The sequence below is a fragment of the Bombus pyrosoma genome, linkage group LG4 (genome assembly GCF_014825855.1).
Source record: "Bombus pyrosoma isolate SC7728 linkage group LG4, ASM1482585v1, whole genome shotgun sequence".
Lineage (NCBI taxonomy): Eukaryota > Metazoa > Arthropoda > Insecta > Hymenoptera > Apidae > Bombus > Bombus pyrosoma.
This window is the reverse complement of record NC_057773.1, coordinates 1,433,966-1,449,698: the sequence shown is the minus strand read 5'-3', so window position 1 is coordinate 1,449,698 and position 15,733 is coordinate 1,433,966. Positions and strand designations below refer to the sequence as shown.

Below are 15,733 nucleotides of genomic sequence, written 5' to 3'. Positions count from 1 at the left end.
CCACAGCCGCCGCCCCGAATTACGACCCGAGACTATGGCAGCGGCTTTAAAGCTTTCGCGATAACTAATGGCACTGGAACATAAATAGTGACTCGATAGAAACGATTCTGGTCACCCTAGCCACTTTGAAGAACCTCGTAACTGCTCGTACCTGTATGGTTTTACTTTGAATTATCGGGGGACTTTGTTAACGCGTTCCATGTCCTGTGCACCATCGATGATAGCACGAGGAGATAGTACGAGCAGGTTTCTAGTCGCAGGGTTTTAGAGAAGTTTTGTGTAACTCGAACATAACTAAACAAATGGAAAAGCAATTATATGAAAACGTAAGGTAAACAATTCAAGCGGCAGTTCAAATAAACCAACTGAAAATATGAGGGAAAGAGCCTAAAGCGAAGTCAAATAAATCGCAAAGAGTTAACGACGTTTTCCAACTTTCCTTCAATGTCGTTTCTATGTTTATCGACTATACACAGCTTACACTTGTACTGGATAAAAAGTAACGAATTACGTTGAACCTCTCGCTCATTGAAGCAACGCCATAAGTTTTTTGGCCTTCGATTTCGTCGCGGTTTCGAATGATTTTCTCGCGCAAACTGATGCAAGACATTAGTCATCGCGAAATCGAATAAACAAGAGACACGCGATGTTTTCTCTCAGGATTGCGATGTGATTCGCGGAGAAATCGAATTAGAAAATCGACGACCTTTCCTCACCAGTTACGACGATTCCGTCATACATCAACCGAGACAAACACCGATGCGTTATCCTCGCTTCGAGTCGCCAGTTTCTGCGTAAAAATCGCAATCGCCGTTGATGCAAATGCGAGGAAACGAGGTGACTGAGCCGTATCGAAAAGTGGTACGGTAATGCATATCCGGTCGTGTTGGAAATAATCGTCGCATTGGAAATAGACGATACGGTTGCGCGATGCATCGCCCGTAGCGTTTACCCGATCAAACGATCGCGTTTAATCGGTAGGGTCGTAAATCGTCGCAAGCTACCGACGAAGATGGGTGATAGTATGGTGCTGGATCTGCTATAACAGTATCTGGCAAGCGAGAAAACTTGGCATAAAGTGAAATTCGAAACGTTTCGAAGAAACATCGACAATAAGATGCCGTTGGTACCTACGGGTTCGTGATGTTCGCGTCTCTTGTTTCATCTAGGATTTGATGGTAATTCGTGGAACACCGTGGGCTGTAATATACTCCATCTTTCGAATGGGCACCGGTACGCATGGCGTTTTTAGAAGGTCTTAACGATCGACAGACGTTAACCCAGTTACTTTTCCGGGGGCACGAGCCGGGACCTAGGGTGAGATTATAAATCAGCGTATTTCGGTATCACGGAAGCCACGCTGGCTGACTATTAATAAACCCTAAGGTTCGTGTCGCACTTAGTTGCGGATCTGCATACATCATGGACGATGTAGAATCTCGGCAGCAACAAGGAACTTGCACATCCGCGTCCGAAGCAAATTTGATACTTAGCCAATTTCGGTCTGGCTGTGAAACTGACTCATTCGCGGGAGGACAAGCTCAGTGATAAAGTCGTGATCCGTAGGTTCGACAGACGGATGGAGTAAACGCGTGTTCCTCGACAGGTGTCAACGCAAGGGGTTGCTCGTGATAATTATAGATGTTAACTGGAGCACGCCGTCTCGTCGGGCACTCGCTGCAAAGAGCTGTCAGCTTGGCAATGGGTTTTTACTTCGCGAACTCTCTCGCATATTTTTTCGCTGGCCGTAACACCGCTCATTCGTAGCTGAAGCAGCTTTCGTCGATCTCGATCGATCTTTGTCGCGTCTCGTTGCGTTTTTCTTCCTCGTCTACGACTGCCGCGTTCGCTCCGTAATTGATATAACGGTTTAGCAGCATTGTGCGAGCAATGTTACGACCGAGGGTAGGATTGCTCGCATTCTACAGCACAGTATCGGGCCATGACACAACGAAAAAAAAACCCAATGTATCTCATTAAATTTATGGGCTTCTCTCCCAGCGGAGATCCCTAGTGGCCCTGGCCCTGTACATTTATCACAATCGGTTGTTGCCGCTGATTGGCCATACTTTCCGCGTGGGTGTACAACCAAACGATATATCGAATGATCTCTGCCGAGATAAAATACGCTTTAGAAAGTACATAGCAGTTCTTCGACGTGCAATTAACGTTTTCGCGTTTTATGAAATACCTCTCGCGATCCAACGAACACGCGATCGATCGTTCCAATCCTATTTAGCGGTTCGACGTCTAATCGAGAGATTTTTTGTTTCCTCCTTGTCTCGATGAGCGCTTCTCTGTTCTTTCCCGTGCAGACTCTCGCCTTGAGGAGTTAAACGGTCGACGATCCCCGTAGTCGTGTGAGAGTGTTCGGTCGCGATTCGCGCGAGCCACTCCAAGATTACGACTTATGAAACGTCCTTTATGACGTGGCTGAGTTCAAGTCTTCGCAAGACATCTGTTCCGTCTTTGCGAACAGAAATATGCAGTCCGTGCGATCGTAAAGCACGAAATTCGAGCGCGACGATATCACGAGCGAGACTATTCGAACCACCCCGGAGCATCGAGCGTTAATTCATGAAGATCCGACAATACGATGTCGCGTATTTACACGGCCCGCCATCGATTCCGACAATAGTCGACGAGAACTTATGCTAATGTTGCTTGGCGAAGCTCGAATGGTAATCGCTGCGAAATGCAAATTATACCCGCGGTGTTATTGCACCTTTGCATTGGCAATTACATGGCCCGCTTATTGCGATTTATATCGAGATGGTTTTTATTTTCAACGCCATGCAGAGTCTCGAGAACATCATACGGCAGGTTTTAACAATCTGCGCGCACATACCGTTCTTCGCTCGAATCTTCCGGTCTCAGCACAGAATACAGCAAAAATATAGTAAAAATGTAGTAAAGATAAAAAACGTGATTCCTGAACGTTGAATTGGCACGAAAAGTAACTCGATAGAGAAACGATACGAATAACTTGGTTGAAAGATGTTTCGCTGGATCGCCTAGGAATGTAGTTCAATCTAATCCACGACGCGTGGATTGCAGTCCAGTAGGGATGCGATAGATCTATCACGATTAATTGATTCATTAAGATCGCTAGTGAAGTTTAATGACTTGCCGAGCCCTCGTCACTGAAAATCTATAGCTACGTCGTTTCGTGTCTAGGGAACGCACCCGTTTTCGAGCACCAAACGAAACACTCGTCGTGCAAACTTTCGGTAATAACGATTCGAAAGTCCTCTATTATTATATATAAACGTTTTCTATTTTCTATATTTCACGAAGCTTTACTTCGGAATGACTCACGAAATAACGCTATTAATTTAGGATTTTGCGCGCTGATAGACTGAGAACGATTTAGAAAAGAGTCGAACCGCACTTTCTACCGAGCGCAAAAACCCTAGCGATTGCTTTTCAAACGCGTTACGCTCGATTTGTTGTCTTTAATAACCGTTTGTCTGTTACATTTTTGCGGCTCGTTCAAATATTTGCGGTTAACCTCCATGTGTATTTCTTTGTTCAAGCTTTGCGTAATTTATTGCAAACATCAGCGAGACGTCCTCGGTTGCGATATTATCGGTGACAAACCGCGTTCGATGAGACATTGTTAGCACCTAATTGACCCAGTCGCTAGATTATTCCTCGTCGACGGAACTGAGTCATCTCTGTTTTCCAACCACCTACGGTAAACACGCGTACAATTTTCAGGTTACGTGTTCATTACTTCGACATGATGCAACGGTCACACGTAGAAGCACAGCATGTTGGTCGAAAATTTCAAAATTTCAACACGAGGAGCGATCTATCGGCCGTATATGCGGAATTTGATTATATCAAGCTGGATCGAAAACGAGGAAGAGAAAGGGGCGTATCGATCAAGCTGTCTGCAATAGCGGGATAAAACGGTGCTACAAAAGTATCGGGTTGCACGAAGTGCACCTTTAAAACTAACCTGCATCCGCGATCAATTGCACAATCCTGACTACCGGTTTGCAAAATGAAGTTTTATGGATGGAAAACGATTCCTTTGTCGGCGAACCTTTTTCTTTGCAATTTCGAATTTCCAACGAGAGAATTTCGTATCGATTCGGTCAGAAGGTCGAAACGAGTTTCGCGTTTGCGTGAACAAGCGCGCGCAACTGCGAGCAGACCTTAAGCCCGCGCACCGACGACAATCAAGCGTAATATACAGGTAGGAGAACCGATAATTTAGTCGGGGATCAAATTTCGTGCATAAATATAGTGTTGCATGATTAGCACGACACGATGCATCGCGATGGACCACCGTGAGAGAAGACGCGTGTCGTCCGTTCAATTACGGCCATATTGATTTTGAAAGGGTGCGTCGATCCTCATAAGCGGTTCGTAGTATCGATTGGAGAACGCATCGCGTGTTTAGTGAATTGAATCAGGCATCGACCCGGAAGACTTGCTTTTAGCATCGATTAGCGACACTCGTCGAAATACAAATTGACGAATAGTTGCAATGGAATTGTTGGCGTTTGCGGTTGCAAGGAGCGCTAGCGTAACGAACACCTCGATAAATTCTGACGCTCGATCGTACGCGGTCGCGTAGCTAACCGGAGATAAGGAAAAATAATTCCATCGACATTCCAACGAACGCACGGACTATGTATACCCGTTTTCCGTGACACTAATGGGCAGGCATGAAAGCCGAGAAATTTACGTGACCAATTTTTTTTCTAGTTCATACTAGATAAGCATGTTTTGTCTAGTCATCGAATTCGCGGTTCGCCGATAACGTCGCTGTTCATTAACCGTCGTGTACGCAATGAGCCAGAAAACTCTCGCGCGCCTCCGTCGGACAAAGTTTCAAATCGTTGGCGATTTGCGTTTTGATATCGGCGATAGTGTGTCTTATAAATTACGTCGGAATACCGTGACTCTTTGACTTCTTGCTAATAAATTCTCCGTAATACACTTTACACGATTAATGGTACTTTCTCCTCGGTGATAAAGTCTTCCTTGTTGCTTCGTGGCATCCATCGTTCTGCGCCGTGCAATGTATCTACTTACATCTGCCTTTCTCTGTCTTTCTCTCTATCCGTTTTTCCCTCTCTCACGCTCGATTTATCTATCGTGTAACGAGCCTACGGTCGCGGGTTAGTTTGTCGTTCGATCGAGAAGCATGTTCTACTCGACTGCAGCGTGAATTTGCATGGCGCGTCGTCATAGCAAATGGTCGCGCGGGATTCGTATCGGGACAAAAGGAAGATTTACTTACATAGAAGGAGAGCTCGACGCGGTGCGAGAGCTTAGGCACGCAGGTGAGCGCTTCCGATCTGCAGCATCCGGTGTCGTCTGAGCACCTGTGCAAGATGGCGCAGTGTGGAATGTAGGTGGTCGACGGGCTTGGGTAAACGTCACGAACCGGAATCACCCTCGGTCGTGGCCATCGGCAGCTGCCCTCTCGCGATACCTTCATCGCGTGTTGAAGAGCCTCTCGGATTTCCGCCGCTGAAACACAGTTCGTCAATTCGCTATACCGACCTTGCTTGCCAAGACAAATCGAGGAAAGTTTAGCCTTGGAAAAGAAATTGCCTTCTATTCTCTTGGTCACTAGACGCGCGAGATGTCGCGTGACAGCTCGCCTCGGCATTTCAAAACGAATCTGTAAGGCAGGTGACATAAGTCATGCGAGCTTTCTATTGATTCAGCGCGCAGATACCTAATCGCTTTCTACGCGTTTCACGGAGCGTCGATAATTATGCCGCAGCTATCGCCCGCTGCAATTTGTATGGACGACTACGGGAGAAACTACATTGTACCTAGAAATCAATAAATCCTAGTTCAAACAGCCGCGACTCGAGGTGCCAGGAAGAATCCGTGGAGGTTAAGGCGCGTTCCTACGATCGTGCCTCGATATTAAGATATAAACGCGCGCTAATCGCCGCATAAATAAAGACAGTGTTGCTGCAACGCCTGCACTGACGGCTATGCACTCGGTGTCGCGGTTACGTATCCGTGGGGCACGAGATTCATGAGTCTGGTCACGACAAAGCGGGGTATTTTTAGCAAAACGTCGTAACAAAGTTTTCTCGACGGCGTCTCGACGATTGTAAATTGGAGGTTTATGGTCTGCCCGGGAGCCAGACTCGCCGGATCTCGTCGATGGGGTTAATCGGGCCAAGTTCGGAGCAACTCGATTCCAGCGAGACATCGCGGAACCGTTGTGTATAATCGAAAACTATTGCGGCTGATCGGTGAACCCGGAGATGATCGGGAATTCCACTCGACGTTCGTTAAACTATCGTTTGTCAACGATCGTATCCACGGATGACGTACAAATGTCGGTCTTTGGATGACTGTGACTAAGAACGATGCCTCTGAGCCGCGCGCGGATACAAAACCAGGGTTATGCGGTTCGCGAAATTACGAGCACTCCAGGCCGCGCTTCGAAGAAGCAGCTCTCGATCTCTTAACGAGAGAGCGCCGTTCGTTTATTCGAGGAACCGCGTCCTCCAGTTGCCTGGTTTGTTTCGACCGATGAAATTGTGTTGTCGCGGTGTGAGAACCGTGAAAGAAAAGAGGCTGATTCAAGACAACGAGGGAACGATGACGAAACGATTACGGTAGTCCTTCGAGATATCGTGAGGTCTTGAATTACGCCATCAGGCAGTAACATCGATAGACATCAAGGACATTGCGCATCTTTCTCGTCATCTCGCTGTATCCTTACTACCAGATATACTTATTAAACATTATTTCTTCGTGTTAGACAGATCGAGGAATGCAACATCTGTAACGATTAGTACCGATTATTAAACGCGATGATTATTTCTTGAAATTGATAATAATTGCCGTGTCATATCTACGTATGTATCGTATCAAAAAGTAGTGAACCGAGGGTCAAAATTACGAAGAACCACCTGACCGATAATAACGGGTGCTCTTCGAGGTTAAACATTGCTCATCGGAGTTCACGAAAAAAGATAGGTTGCTGTCGGTATATTTCACGAAAGGTCCTACTTAATTTCTGCCGTACGACTTCTTACGATCGCCGAGGTATCTCGTCTGCACCCTGTCCCATCTTGACCGAGCATGTATCGCGGATGGCATCCATCCTGCGGTCAGTGTCGTCCAATGACCGCTTTCTCCAAAATTGTTTTTACCATAGGTTTGTGGGAATTGCTTGCAGAGAATCTTAGCCGTAAAGAGCAAGCTAAGGATATCGGAAAAGAAATTGCGAACAGCGACAAAGGCAGCGAGAGAAAACGAAAAAGGCAATTTGACTGGAGAGGAAAGAGCAGGAAAATTGCAACTAGTAATACAAACATAACGATGTTCGTTGCGAGCGATATACATACGTACGAGCGGAATGATGACGCGTGGCGCGGAAGTGTAAATAAAACGACTCGAGGGAGAAGTTTCGGAAATGTCTCCTGGCGGAGATTATTTTCTTTGGTTTAATCTTCGTCGGCGATCTGGCTTTATGTTAATTTCGAACGTAGGCGTTATTCTCGCCACGGCTGCACTGACACGAGATTATATCGGCGCGTTTACAATAGAGGCACGACCGTCAGGGAAGCTAAAGTATGCTCGCTCGTCGAACATCCTGTATTCAAACGTATTCTGGAATGTATTATAAGAGAAAGGGATTAGATCTGATTGTCCTTGATTTTTCCGCCGGCCAGATTGATTCCCTTTCGCGCGACCGCTCCGTTTCAAACGAGGTTGTCTTAGTCCGAATTATCGTGGCCTTGATTTGTCGCGGCGAATACGATCGTTGCAAAAAGTTACATTTAATTCGCAACGCGATGCTGCCCTGCAACAGAACTTACCGAGAACGAGCAACAATGAGGATCGAGCAAGCATTGGTAGACGGCGTGTCTGAAGCGCGGTAAATTGATTCGAGCGGCTCGATATGAATTAACAGGTAATAGCAGAGGGGGCAGGGGGGAGTATACAACCCGTGTAATACGCCAGAGAACCCGAAGGAAGGGCGGTTGAAGTTGCTGCAATCACGGTGGCTACGGGCAGTCGTCATCATTAATTTGCATATTGATAGGTTGCCGTTACGATCGAGCGTTGCTTCGCGTGATAGAAGCCGTCGATCGAGAAGGAAGGGCCACTTGCAAAAGATTGCTCGAGAAGCTAAACCGTCTTTGAGAGAACAAACGAAAACGTGAAGTTTCTAATAAGCCCGCGGAAGGTAAATACGCGATGTAAAAAGATTAGTCTTGTCGTCTCGGCTTATTCGACGATGACGATATTTACGTACGTTTCCTGTACATGGTACTGTATTTGTTCATTTTTAGTCGTCGGCCGTAATTAACGAGAAAGTCATTCGCTTTTTGTCTGATATTTATGTTGGAGGAATAATTGGTAGCGAGGTTGAAGTATCGTGTTGACGAGATATATAGCTACGAGACCACCATCGTCGATTTAATAACGATTAATAACGATACAGCTATAAGAGAAAGAGAGCAGACAGGTGCAGTTTCGAGGGCGCCCTGCAAATATTTGCATAAATCGACAGGATGGAATTTCGATTACGGCACGGTTGTCGAGACAAGGTTTTTCTCTACGCGATCAGAATTCTCTGTATGTCTTTTTTTTTTCCATTCAGCCATCGAAGCATGTACGTCGCATAGATCGAAGCCAACTTACTCTTCCCATTCTTATTGTATTGCTGCATGTTGCTTCTGGTTTCTTTGACGCTCTCTCGAGTACCCAGAGACTGCCACTTGTGAACGCTGTGCGCCGACATCGACGGGTAGTCACTTTTCGATTGGTAGCCGTTGTACTGCGCCCCTGTCCCACCCTCATACGTTCTCGGATCCCGGTAATCGTAATTCTGGGTAACCACAGGCTTTGGTGTGGTGGTAGTGGTAGTCGTGGTGGTCGTGGTGGTGGTGGTCGTCGTTGACGAGGTGGTCGTGGCCGGAGTTTCGTTTTCGTCCTCGTCCTCGGCGTAGTCCTGAACGAAGAAAGAAATCTTGATGAATTTTTAGCTGAAATATTCGGGATGAAATACTATCTAAGATTCGCTGGCGCGATAGCTCGTGCTAGCGGTGAAGAAATCCAAAAAAATTAATCGCAGTTTCGTGATCGTTTTCTGAATCGTGGGTGGGCCAACACTCCCCTGCAGCTGGTCCGCGAGATTTTTGCCCGACGATAAGGTTAATAAGCGAATTTGCATCTCATCGCGACGCGCCATTCGCTGCACGAACGAAAACTGTCCGGAAGGAGAACAGAGGTCTACTTAATCGCAGTTTGCAACATCTGGATGCTTTGATCTCGAGCCGCTTAATAGAAACAATCCCTGCGATCGCGCGCGTGTGCACGTACAATCCGGGCAGAATTTCTCCGTGGATGCTTGGTTTACCGTCGACACTTCGCGTGGCTGCCAGCTGCGAGCTGCGAGCCTCTCGTCGATGAACACTCGAAACTCGTGGTAGTCTGCCGTTTCTTTTTCGCGTGCCTTTCGTTTTATGCCACACTCGAGATCCCATTCAAACGCGCTTTTTTAGGGTCGTGCCGCCAGCTCCGGTACCGATTACGCTGCAACAAAAACATGCATCCCGTCGATATACCAGATCTTCGCGAGACTTTTTTCCACGATTAAACCCGAGTTACGCGAAATTTCACGCCCGAATCTCGAACGCGTCCTACGTTGTTATCCTATTATCGTTCCTACCGTATCGGACATTGTCCTTTAAATCTCTACTACGCATAGAGGTAACGGGTAATTGAATAGAAACGGTCCCGAGGCAAAGAAACGACCGTCTGTTTTCACTTATCCCTTGGCGAGCGGGTTCGATCTGATAGCGGTGGCCGGAGGTCGCGGGACTAAAAATCGAAATAATTTATCAGTAACCGGACAAAAGGCGGCTGGAATTAACTTGTCCGACACTCAACGTGCTCACAATGCGTCCAATTACTCGAAAACCGATGTATCGTTCGTTATGCAACAACGGTTATCGTCGCGTTCCTTTGGTCATGTGTGTCTGCTAGTAGTGCGGATACACGCGTAACTCACTTTAAAGAATGTTTTACGAACGATGAGAAAAGATTGATTTCCTCGTGCAGCTCGTTTCGAAAGGTCGGTGAATAATGACGTTGTTATCGCAATTACAAACGCGACTCCTGTCTGTTCGCGTCGCGACATTTATTCGCGCACGATCTTTCGTGGTTATGCGTTTCTCATCGTCGAACGTTACTTTATGAGAGAAATCCATTTACGTTGGGAAAAAACCTTGACCGCTTCGATCGGTATAACGATATTTTGTTCGCAAGCATCTCAAAGCTCCTTTGCCGTATGAACAAGATTAAATATACGAGTCTTCCCTTCTCTTTGATCTCGTATCGCAAGAAGCGGATTAGGTCGCTAATAAATTTGGTCGATGCGCGTTGCACTATCGTTAACGATTTCAAAGGATTCCGGGTCGAGAAGAGGTCATCTTTGGGCCAAATTTAAAGACCATCGACATCGCGCTTTCTGAATTTCGCTTTTGTATCTCTCGCCCACCGGTTCCCGCGAAACCTTTCAAGATCTATAAAGTCGAAATTTTTTTATATTCGACGGTGTCCGCGGTTTTCTCTGCTCGTCGAACTTTGTTATGTACACAGATGAATAAATGCGAGTACTATCGTGTGCGCCCGCGATTAGATATCAGTTGGTGTCGGAGAATAATAATTAAATTCAATCGTGAGCGGTAGCGATAAACGACGGTAAAAAGGAGAATCAATTTCGGAGAATTGAACGTCCGCGTTTTACGATGGCGCGTCGTGGCGGAGTGTCAAGGGTCACCGAATGCGCAAGCGGTCCTGATCTTCGCGCGACCATCGTCGCGAGTCACAGATCGTGAAAATTCACGATAAAAATTCCGAGGTTGTCGACACGCTGTTTATTCCGTATTAACCGGTTAGCTGCGCTACAGGATTTCGCTACTCATCGTCGAAACAGTTGGCAACGTATTGCCAACGCCGATAACACCGTCCCGTTTTACCATTATAAACTAGACCATACGCGTTTTTCTTTCAAACGAATGCCATTTCTCAAGGGGCCCGCCGATGATTAATCGATTACGAGTTACGGAACCGACCATCTACGCGCTTATCGCGTGTACGTTTTCGACGATTTATCGTTAGTCGGCTTCTAAAATTCCGACGATTGATTTACGCGGACGAACATCGCGATCGAAACGTTCACGACGGGCAAACGACCGATTTAATGGAAAATTCTTTCGGGCCGATGGAAACGGTGCAGAGATCACGAAGAGAGATCAAGTTGGTTTATATGCACGCCAGCTGGCTACAGGAACGAGCACAGTCGTTAAGTGCATTATCGTGCATTGTCTTCGCGCCGCTATAAAATATTAGTCGCGTGTATCCCTTATAAAAAGATCACGGTGTGTTGGCACGACTTTCAGAAAAACAGCGCAGACGATTACATCGCGCGAGTACAAGATTCGATCTCCGGCGTCCACGAGAGCTGTTCGATTTGTTCGCGTTTCATGGGTGAAGCGGAGGGCACGTAAAACGAATCGACCGGTGTCGTATGGTTATTAGTATCTGCGCTACCCGTTACTTATTCGAAGGAGAGTTGTGCAACTGTCACCGGAAACACGCGTAAGTGTCTAGTGAAAAATTTACAATGCCATAGAGCGTATTTATCCTGCGAAGATCGCACAACCGACTATGTTGGCAGTAAAGTGCCCGGTTTCGAAGAACAGAACAACGCAGTTTGTATTGCTTGCCGAACAGTAAATGCGGTTACAAATTGGTTCGGAGCAAAAGGTCTTCGAGGTGTAAACGAGAGAGAAAAGAAATATTTTAAACGCCCTTAAACGTAGCTTACGCGGCACGGCAAACGTTAAGAACCATTGCTGCGGTACGGCTGCACCTCCTGTTATTAAATATCGGGTCCAGGCATCGTACCACCGCTGGACCACCCAATAATCCTAGTCTGGTGGGTCCGCTTAGAGCTGCCGTAATTAATGGAAGAAGCCAGTCATTTACATTATGGAAATCTCGGTTACATATTTTTGTGTTAAGAGCGTCGTTCACGAGGGTCGGTGTTCTTGCAAAAACGAACAGGAAGTCTGCCTTTATCCATCAGCGGTCATTCTAATTTTGCTTGATGTTCGCTTTTGCCAAGATGTCGTCTTTTACCGACCGTTTATGCTCGATTCGAATCACTCTTGGCAAAGATGTCTCGATTTATATCCGAGGTTGACGTCAATGGTTAATCGGAATTGGAACCTGGGGCGAATCAAGGACGGCCAGCAGACCAGTCGTTAATAAAGTTTTTTAACGCATCCGCTACGCTGCGCCGGTGGAAATAATATTCGCAGATCGATTTTCGTAGTAACGAGCGTAAAGCCGAGCGAACCTTCCCGTCAGTCTTTCCGGCGGTATTTTTAACTACGAAGAGACGGATAGAGAGAAATGGAAAAAGAAAGAGAGAAAAATAGCAGGAAAAAAATGTAGAAAGGTACCAAAGCGGTGGATGCGAAGGCACGGACAACTCGGTGTGTGATCCTCATACAAATCGCAGGTTCATCGTTCCAAGAAAGGGATCGCCTGGCTGCCAGGCTGTCTGCCACCGCGAGTCGTTGGCATTGAACATGGGAGACCATAAACCGACTACGATCGTCATTGATAATGCGTTGCCGTAACTTCTAGGAATGGATTCGCGCCCATTGCAACTAATCGATATGAATGACAATCGCTCGAGACACCAATGGGCACCTTAATTGTCGGATGATACTTGCTGCCGTTGGATTCGTCCGTGCGAACGCGTTGTCGAACCACCAAATGGGCGTAAAACGTCTATTGAACTAGAAAATCGATGTTTCACGAGATTCTCAGTTTCCTCGCACGACGAAGCGTTCACAATTATTTCCAAATATCTTACCAGATCTTATTAATCGTCGATATTATCGTTGCTTGTTAACGATAATCGATTTGTAATAGGCAACGAAAGATCAAACGACTGATTGTTCCTCATTCCGCGCGTCATATGTCTAATAGCCCGTCATAGCGGAATCATTAGTGGAACATTTTTGTCGGCGAGTCGACGAGCGTCGTTATCACGACTAGATCGGTATTCATCACAGCCTCTACAAGCTGTGTTATCGTACTCGGGACAAGTGATTTATCGATGTTCTGGGTATCCGTAACGAACGGTCGTTTCCATACCATCGAAATACTGTTTGGTTGTGACGTGTTCTTTAACTGTTTCCAAATCCCCCGACAAATATTTGGACGTTCTTTCTTGGTAATTTTATTTCGCGCGCATTAATTATGATAACAGCCGACAGATCGGAACGGAAACGTTCAACTGTCTTCTAAAACTTCTTGAATATTTTTACCGAGCGCGTCAATAAAAATCCGAGTTCTTATTAAAGCAAAATTTGGCTTGGTTCCAAACACGTGAAAGCGCTCGCGATGCCGCTGGTGGTCTTGCAAAAAGATGCGTCTTGAGATCAAACTTTGAACACTCGTTTCTTCACGGTTTTACTTGGCAAAAGCGACCAGCGATATCTTCGACGATCGATCGACGGAAATACCGCTCTTTTGGCACGAACAAATTTCGGCAGTGATCGTAGCACAAACATTTGGTTATGATTTAGTTGACAAGCGGCGCACGTGCTCCAGAATGGGAAGATTATACGAGCGACGTCTGGTTGCGTTCCAATTAGCGCGGGGAGAAGATGGTCGCGCGTCAGCTTATCTCTCGATGTTGAAGCATGACCCTGAAGATGAAAATTAGGCACGATCAACGACGAGGAAAAAAATTCATGACGTAATGCGGTGACTCGGCGCGTTACCGACAACTGTTCCATCATTTAGAATTTGATATTCAAATGGCGATATTCGAACGGAAACAGGTCCCCCGAACGCAACCTTCTTGCCACGACCTATTTGAATATCTCCGTGAAAACAATATTTTCGAAGTCGATCGATTTCTTCACTCGCTTCGGTTTGGGCGTCTCGATTCGTTCGAGCGACGATCGACACGATTATGAAATTTATCAGGCACTGGCCTGGTGCGGCATTTTGCACAGCTGTCCGGCGACGCGTTCCGCGCGACAACTGTGAAATTAGTAGGACGCGTCGAATGTATAATGGCGATGCATCGGTTTCGTCGCGTGAAACTCGATTCTTCGTGTACGTGCCTCTCGCCGGATGTGCTTGTCAAACGGCTTTTTTCCATCAGCCGCTTCCTAGCAGCCAGGACATATTTTTTCTTTCATTCTGCGTGCCACGAGGCGACGGTACGCGGAATTTTAATTGCAAAAGATGAATCAGAAAGGATGGTTTGCAGCTCTCCACGGCAATCGGTCGATTCGAGCGTTAGTCACAGGCTCGCAACCGCGCGATTCATAGATAATTTATGATCGATGTCTACCCGTTCTCCATTTCTCTTTCTCTCTTTTTCGCCCTTTCTTCTCCTTTACGGGCGATTCGTGCGACCAACCCGCGAACCAACTAACGAGTACACGTAACCGACCAACCCGAGCCACTTTCGATCATTCGTTCCGTGATCTTCGTCTTTCACGTTCGACTGTCTCCTGCAAATGTTTCCATCGATTAATCGTTGAAACGAGATTAGCATCGTACGTAACGTTCACTACATCGCATGTAAACGTCGTATAAACGATTGTCACCGGCAGTTTAGTCGGCGATCTACGGTTCCCAGGTCCGGGTATCAAAATAAACTCGACCCTTTGACTGGAAATGTTTTGCGTTATTAGGGAACTTGTTGCTCTTGGAAATATTTCGAGAGACCTTTCTTGACAATGACGTATTCGGTGTACCACGAAGGGTTCGGTCAACGTCCCAGAGCTGACGAAATACGCTCATAGATCTCGGAGACGGAACCGGGATGCCGAATTCCACGGGGTCTCCGACCGCGGCTTCTCGTTCGGTCTATCTCTTTCGTGCTTTTGCGATCGCTCTCGCGATTAACGCGGATAATGGGAACAATGAAAATGGAAAACCGCCGAGGCTGAAAGTTCAAGCATCCTCGGCGGGGAACGTATCGAACGAATGAATCAAGTAGCGTGCCCTTTGACATCGTTCATTTGCGCTAACCAATGAGATCATCTGGAAGTTCTCCGACGCACAGTTACTGACCGTTAATAGGGAGAAGGTGCAACGCCTGTATGACATCATCTCGTATTCACGCCTTACAGAACGCGGTACCCAGCCGTCGACACTCCTTAGAAAGTCTTCAAGATAAATAAATGCCTGGAAATTTATTTTTCCGTGCTCCTCTGACAGCCATTACGATAAATCTATTGCAGGACCGTCATGTGTATCGGGGAATAGATCTCTTTGAGGACAATGGTCGTGTCGGACGCTGCAAATTACCAGATCGAAGAACGCCACGCGATTGCTTTCGTGTCTGCGATCATCCATAAGTATTTGCATATCAACGATAATCGTTTCGAAAATCCGATCCTTAGATAGAAACGACGTGACGGGTCGAACAGATCTAACGATCTAAGCCCTAACTAAACGATCGAGCCGTGAGCTGATCCAGCTAATCTAGATCGCCATCGTGCCAATGGCGGCTACTGAACCGTGCAGTATTTCAATGACGCGTCGACACACGCCACGTAACGCACGGGTGCAAGTGGCGATACCGAGGACCATCGACAATTCGCCTTGTCCATGTTTAATTAACTGAACGCGTTCGCATTCCGGGGCGTGGAGCTCCGAGCCATTTTGTCTCGCGCAAAGCTTT

At 46.7% G+C, this 15,733-nt stretch overlaps 1 protein-coding gene across 2 annotated transcripts in view; it reads right to left on the bottom strand.

Moving 5' to 3' along the window:
* LOC122566664 overlaps positions 1-15,733 on the bottom strand; it is a 59,912-nt gene that overhangs the window by 25,216 nt on the left and 18,963 nt on the right. For both annotated transcript variants that reach the window (XM_043724252.1, XM_043724253.1), the window contains exons 2-3: positions 8,644-8,953; positions 5,258-5,490 (exon numbers count right to left, since the gene is read on the bottom strand). In XM_043724252.1, the coding sequence (XP_043580187.1) occupies positions 5,258-5,490; positions 8,644-8,953 (543 nt within the window). The remainder of the gene's footprint in view (positions 1-5,257; positions 5,491-8,643; positions 8,954-15,733) is intronic.